The sequence below is a fragment of the Lactuca virosa genome, chromosome 9 (assembly GCF_052849685.1).
Source record: "Lactuca virosa cultivar CGN04683 chromosome 9, Lactuca_virosa_CGN04683_v6, whole genome shotgun sequence".
Taxonomy (NCBI): domain Eukaryota; kingdom Viridiplantae; phylum Streptophyta; class Magnoliopsida; order Asterales; family Asteraceae; genus Lactuca; species Lactuca virosa.
The window spans coordinates 201,242,247-201,249,739 of record NC_136434.1 but is presented as its reverse complement, the minus strand read 5'-3'; the positions used below and the strand labels follow the sequence as shown (position 1 = coordinate 201,249,739).

Here is a 7,493-nt window from a genome sequence, read left to right as displayed (position 1 = left end):
ATGGCATGTGCGGAATAAGAAAAGATCTAGTGAATCATCATGTAAACTCAAGAACGCAATGAGTAAATAAATTTGTGTAAGCTCATATTAGATCTAGAAAGGATATACAAATGGGTTTGTACAAATTTCTCTCTCTAGTCTAACACTCCAAAATGATCATCCTAAATATGAGTGTCACTCACTTCCTATTTATAGGAAAGACAACTCATTTACACATCAATAAGGGTAAGCCACATCCAAACGTGACTTTGCACCCTAACATTCTCCCCCTCAAAGTTAGGATTGGATGTCTGACTTCAATATCCAACGAGCTCGCGCGATCAAGACCAAACTCCCCCTCGAAGTAACACCGGTCTTCAAATCCGCAAAAGAATACCCGAAAAACTCGCTTCGAATACCCATCATTCTTCCCCTTTTTATAATCAAAAAATGATTATAAAACCCATTAAGGGTGAGAATCGCCCGCGAAATAAACTTCACAATACTCCTCCTTGATGTGTACCAAAAATGAATCACCAAAAATCTTGCAAAATTTTTGGTGAAAAAAAGCCTCAAAAAATTTTCAATTTGTGAAAATTTTTGACTTTTTGGGTGAAAGTTGCAAGATTTTCCAAAAATCTGGGTAAAAACTGTCAATAACAGAATTCTGCATGGACACGTTGCGCCAAAAACAGCTTAATATGCGAAACTCTACCCCATTTGCGAAACCGGGCATAAAGCGTAAATTCGCACAAACTGCAGGGACCAGAAATGAACATTCTTCAATTTCTCAGCATAAAATCCCTATTTTTGAATTTGGATATGGACTGCCAAAATTTCGAAACTTTAGGGACTCTTTTCGAAAATTCTGTTGCTTTTCATCCAAACCTTCGAAATCAGTCCATCTTTCGAATATAGGTATAAACTGACAAGTTTTCAATACTTCAGGTGCTACTTTCGAAACTTCTGCACACTTCTTCAAAGTTTTAGTCCTTATTTCGAAAATGGGTGCAAACTGTCAATCTTTCAAAAGTTTAAGGCCCAATTTCGAAACTTAGGTGGTTTCTTCCCCAATGCATTTGTTCCAGCGAACCACCAAAAAAAACTTTGGTTCCCATAAAAAAAAACTTCGACCATTGACTTCAAAATCTTCGTTAGTCGGGTACCCGGTAGAAACCTTCGAAACTTCAGTCTCCAAAATTTCGACTATCAAAAATCTTCGACTATCGAGTTCAAAATCTTCGTTACTTTAATACAAGTCGTCGACTCCAAAATCTTCGTCCTTCGCTTTTCATTCACCCCAAACACATCAACAACTACAACTCAACCATTCGCGTTCAATCAACTATTGATTGTAAACCCATTCACGCTTCGTTCTCAATCGACTTCCCAAATTGTCGATTTCCAGTACATCACCCTTTGAAAACGACATCAACCATCAACATTCGAAATCAAAAGTCAATCCATCGATTCCAAAAGCGAACTTCCAACCATCGACCAACAATACATTCTTCGTTTTTTCAATCAACCAGAATCAACAATAATCGATACCTAACTCCAACTCAAACTTGATCCGTCGAACATCACTCAACAAAACGATGGTGACCTCAAATACAATTCAATCCAAAATAATTCGATTCTGTGACATCAACACATCATCGAATCGACTCCAATCCAAATGTTCGACATCAAGCAGTTCAATAACAAAATCAAATTCGATTTCCAGTACTTCCAATTTCAAAGCATTTGACCTCTAATTCTTCGTTTCAGTTCGTCACCTCGACATCAAAAACAACAACATCGACCAAAATTGTCATCACGACTCCAAAATCGAATTCACAGATCATCAATCGACAATACCAATCGATTTCACAACCTTATTAATCTTTGATTTCCCAGCAACATCGACGAATGAAGACTGTTTGACTATCAAACATGAGTCGGCTCCAACCAAATATGACTCCATCCAAGATCGAAATCAACAATTAACACCAAATCGAGTCTGACTGATTAGACTTCAACAACTTTTCACTCAAAATCAATTAATCACAAACTCGATTACAAAACTATGATGCGAACGAAACAGATATGAACAAAACAAATACGAACGAAACAAAGACAAAAACATTTGACCCTCAAATGAGTCACATATGCGAAAGTGCAGTAGCAATTAGTCGAGGATGAATTCGACTTCAGGTAAAGAATTTTCGATTTCAATTCATCAAGAACGTATGTTGAAATTCCAATTTTGACTTCAATTCTCCGATTTTGACTTTAAGAACGAATGGACTGATTCGTTTGGACATTGGGCTAAACAAAAAGAAATGGAAATAGAATTGGACTCAATATATGAACAGTATTCGACATTGTTTGGGCTCGAATTTGGATTAAAAAAAATAAGGAACAGTAATCAGTTCATTTGATTTGTTTGGGCTTTTGAATGAATTAAAATGAATAAAAATGATTTTAATTCAGTTTTGGGTTTGATCTAAAAAACATTTGTTGGATCAACAATGGGGTTGAAACGGATTAGATCCAACGAAACAAACTGATCAAAAATGAAAAACGCAGAGCACGAATCGAAATCATGAACGTTTTGGAATCCATTTGAGAATTTGAGATACCTTTTTGACGAATCAAGATCCATTTGCAACGTACGAATCAATTTATAAGATCTTGGTTCTTTTGTTGGAACGAGAAAATCTCCAATTTGAACATTGTACCACTCACGATGCGTGATGTACAACTCGTTCTTCGAGTTCTTTGTGTTCTTCAACGATCCAAGAACATCTTCAAAAGAACCACCAACACTTTTGGGTTTTGATTTCAAATTCAATGCAACATTTGGAGATTGTTGCTTTAGAACCCAAATTTGCTTCACGGATTTCGACTTCACGACATTTGATGATTTTTGTGAATAAACCCGCTTGTTTTTGCGTTTAATGTTCTTCTTCTTTTTCTTTCTCATCTTTTTGCATCTTGAAGATTTGATTTCATGAACAAACCCACTTTCTACAACTTCAACTTTGTGAATTTGAATCAAATCTTTTGGAGTTTAATATTTGTCAATTTCTTGGATTAGCGGCTTACAATAAGGAATCATTCCTTCAAACGAATCACAAGAACACAAAATATCATCGGTTTGAACTCCAATCGAGCAAAAAACGTTTTCATCTTCATGAGAATCAACTTGAATCTTCTTATCATGAACTTCAAGAACATCAAGAACATCAAGAACATCACACTAACTCCATTGTCTTGAACTTCAACAAACTTAAGAGCACGAAGATCATTTGGGTTTTCAATTAAAGAAATGTATTTCTTATTAAACAAATCTCTTTCTTCTCCTTCCTTTTGATTTCTACTACGAACTAATATAGACAATGCAATTTTATTCAACTATACAATCTTACAAAGTGGTTGAAAAAGCAAGCTTCCATTATCATCCTTCAAATCTCCATAAGAAACCATATTACCCCATGAAATCAATTTGCTTAACACCAACCCATAAAATTGATCTTCATTGACTTTGTATTTGATATCTTCAACGATCACAATCCAAGAATCATATGGCAAATCCACCATGATCACAAGAACTTGAAAATTTCTAGAGAGAGAAAGTGATTTTGAATGGGTTTTCTAGATAGAGAAAGTAAAAATCACTTGAATTCTAGTGAAGAAAATCGAATTATGAATAGAAACAAAGATGAATTAGATTTCTAGAATCCAAAAACTCTCTAAATCACGAAGATCAAAAACTCAAAATGAAGAATCACCAAATCAAGATTGCCACCATGGATCAATTCTTGATGAAAATCAAGAACACCCGCTCTGATATCAATTGTAGTTGTGTTGATTATGATGGCATGTGCAGAATAAGAAAAGATCTAGTGAATCATCATGTAAACTCAAGAACGCAATGAGTAAATAAATCTGTGTAAGCTCATATTAGATCTAGAAAGGATATACAAATGGGTTTGTACAAATTTCTCTCTCTAGTCTAACACTCCAAAATGATCATCCTAAATATGAGTGTCACTCATTTCCTATTTATAGGAAAGACAACTCATTTACACATCAATAAGGGTAAGCCACATCCAAGCGTGACTTTGCACCCTAACAGAAGGAGGCATTGTAGCACCTTAGTCCAAACTGGAGAACCACATCCACACTTCCTTAGCACATTGACAACCAAAGAACATATGATCACTTGTTTCAAATTTTGATTGACATAATGGGCATAGATCCAATGTTAAGTGAACTCCTCTAACGATCTATTTTTTTAAACCAGAATCCTATATATATATATATATATATATATATATATATATATATATATATATATATATATATACACACACACACACACACATAGTCGATGGTAAAGGGGGGCAACCAAGGCCTGGTTTTTTAAAAGGCCCAATTTTTTTTCAGTATATTCAATTGCAGCCCATTTTTACATGTAAGATGTAGCCCAAATCTTTCCTTAGTCCACAACGTAGAACGGCAGCAGAAGGTTTCAGCGAATTCATCGATTAATTGATTATTAGCGGCTTAGTGCATCTGCGATTATCAAATCGTTGAATCACAGCAGTCCAACAGGTAGCAGAAGAGAAGCATTGATGATTGATCATTCATAACTTCATATCAGGTAATTGTCTAATTTATTATTCACTTATTCAGATAATCTAATTAATAGTTTTATTAGTTTATAATTGAATGAGGATTGATGAATAATTAAACTTGAATCATTATAGGCTAATTGAACTTGAATCATAATCAAAATTCACTAATTGAGTTAAAACTGAATGTTGTTTATGTGATTACTAATTGAATTTTGAAATTAAGTTGAAATTAGAAATCTGATTATATGATTGAATGTTGAAATTCTGTTGAATGTTGAAATTTTGATTATTATCTGAAATCTGAAATTGTTTATTTGATTGAATGTTGAAATTTAACAGATGTTGAAATCAAATTATCAGATTATGTTTTTTGTATTTAGTTAAATATTGAAAGTTGAAAGTAATGAACTTGTAGTGATGAAGTCTAAACAACCATCCGGTAGTCAAAAACGTAAAAGGAGAAAACTAGATGAAGAAAAGAGAAAGGCCGACGTCGGTGCTTTAGATAAGTTTATTCATAGACAACCTATTGAAGAGCTTTGTTGAACACCAAGAAAATGTAGAAGTGGAAGTAGAAGAGGCAGAATAGCAAGAGCCCGTTAAAGAGCTTGTTGATATATGTGATCCAAGAAGGTGGGAAAAACTTCATTATGAGGAGCTTAAACTTTTGGTCGAAAAAGGTCCTAAAAGAGATACTAGTATTATGTATGGTCCCTACGATAAATCTGGAGAAAACGATAATGATGTTGAAATTGCAAGTGAAGCAACTTCACTAGCAGAAAAAGAGCTTGGTGACTTCAAATTTCGGTATCAACTCTTATCTGGCATGAAGTACTAAACCATGTGAATAATGTGAGTAAAAAGTTACAGTCAAAGGATATGCATCTTGATAATGCTATTACAAAAATAAACATATTGATTGGGTACTTCAAGGATTATAGAGAAACTTGTTTTTTAAAAGCGATTTATGAAGCTAAGGTCATTGCTATTGAAATGGGTATTGATCCAATATTTCCACAAAAATGTTTATTAAAAGGAAAAAAAAGGCTTGATGAGAGTTCAAGTAGCGAAGAAGTTTCATTTACACCTGAAGAGAATTTAAGAGTCAATTATTTATTATACATTGTTGATCAAGCTATTTCTTCTCTTGAGACAAGATTTGAACAATTCAAAGAGTATGACAAAGTATTTGGTTTTTTATTTCCACATAATTTGAAGGGAATTGAAGATAAAGATCTTAATTCGTCTTGTCATCATCTTGAAAAAGCACTCAAGTTTGAAGAAAGATCGGATATTAATGCCGAGGAACTTTATACAGAGTTGAAATATTTGAGACATTGGAAACCAATGAATTTAGCAACCCTATAGATGTTTTGATGTTTTTGAAAGAACTTGATTATTTCCCAAATGAAAACATTGCATATAGAATATTGTTGACTATTCTGTAACGGTGGCATCTGCATAAAGGAATTTTCGAAGTTGAAGTTATTAAAGTCTTACTTACGCTCCACAATGTCCCAAGAAAGACTTAGTGGTTTGGCGATGATATCTATCGAGAACGAAATCTTAAAGAGTATAGACTACGAAGAGTTGCTCAACCAATTTTTTATCAACAACGCTAGGAGAGCTTCACGGATCGTCAGTTAGCTGTAAAGATATGTAATTATTCATTAAAATACTATGATTTTGCTATGTTTATTGCTATAAATTGTGGGGAAAAATAGGATTTGTGGTGGAGATCTGGATACCAACTTGGATCGTGATATCACTTTCCGAACTGATATTTCTACCCTATGCATGGGTTACAAGAAATTTAGCCTAGGATAATCCAAGTGGACACTTACGATTCTAGGCACAGAAATCGCAAGCCAATATGCTAGAGGATTCTGAGAATATGATGAAAACGAGAGCTTAAGAACGTATCTCTCTTTTGAAAAGAAGAGTCGTTTATATAATAAACGATATTAGGGTTTCATTAGGGTTGGGCCGTCATTAGTTGCTTTGGAAGCAAGTCATGATAATCCGGATTTAATGAGGATTTAGGGTTACCAAAACTAACGAGTTTCGTTAATTTTACCATAATCACCCTCAAGAAATTGAATTTTCCACTATGTTCCCATATGTAAAATTCGGTGAGGCTTTGGGGCGCTGCCCCTTGGACCCCGCTAGGGGCGCTGCCCCTAGACCCCGCCAAAGGGGCGCTGCCCCTTTGGAAACCCCGGACCCAGGAGCGTTGCCCCCGGACCCCCGACTAGTCGTCGAACCGGCTTCTAATTCGATCTTATACATGCGTGCACTCCGCACAAACCCCGTACATATATTAGAGTACAAATTATGAAGCCCCTTAGCTCACATGTTAATTCCAGTTACTTAAAATGACATAGTGACACTAAAATCACCAACATAAAGTTTATCGTCGTTTTAAAAAAATATTACTTTATGTAATTTTAATTCGTTACACTTTAAAGCCTAAGGTCCTTTTTTTCCGGCTCGTCTTGAGCATTTGAATCATCGGGGCCGGCCCTGTATGTGTGTGTGTGTGTGTGTGTATATATATATATATATATATATATATATATATATATATATATATATATATATATATATATATATATATATATATATATATATATATATATATATATATATATATATATATATATATATATATATATCAGCCATCATTCGCCTTAAAGAAATCAATTAACTACTTGGTTCCAATGTCTACTCCAACTATCCCTAATGCTAAAAATAAATCGCAACCATGTTCTTGTTTCTGCTCACTGTGGAGTTTTAAACCCACACCTAGGCTGCCAAAAAGTAATAAATTTTCAGTCTACTAAAGCCTTGTCTTTCTAAAAGATATTTTCCTTTGTGTAAAATTGTGTT

At 34.3% G+C, this 7,493-nt stretch overlaps 1 protein-coding gene across 1 annotated transcript; it reads left to right on the top strand.

Moving 5' to 3' along the window:
- The first annotated feature begins 5,307 nt into the window (after positions 1-5,307).
- LOC145140193 (uncharacterized) lies at positions 5,308-5,972 on the top strand. Its single transcript, XM_079073765.1, has 2 exons — positions 5,308-5,395; positions 5,437-5,972. Exons 1-2 carry the CDS (start codon positions 5,308-5,310, stop codon positions 5,970-5,972), a joined length of 624 nt encoding a protein of 207 aa, XP_078929891.1.
- Positions 5,973-7,493: the final 1,521 nt, after the last annotated feature.

What these genes read in the sequence shown, in the direction of transcription:
- LOC145140193 (XM_079073765.1), top strand. Translation starts at nt 5,308, where the DNA reads ATGTATGGTCCCTACGATAAATCTGGAGAAAACGATAATGATGTTGAA. An exon ending in ACTAGCAGAAAAAGAGCTTG is followed by an intron (nt 5,396 to 5,436) that starts GTGACTTCAAAT and finishes TCTGGCATGAAG; the next exon opens with TACTAAACCATGTGAATAAT.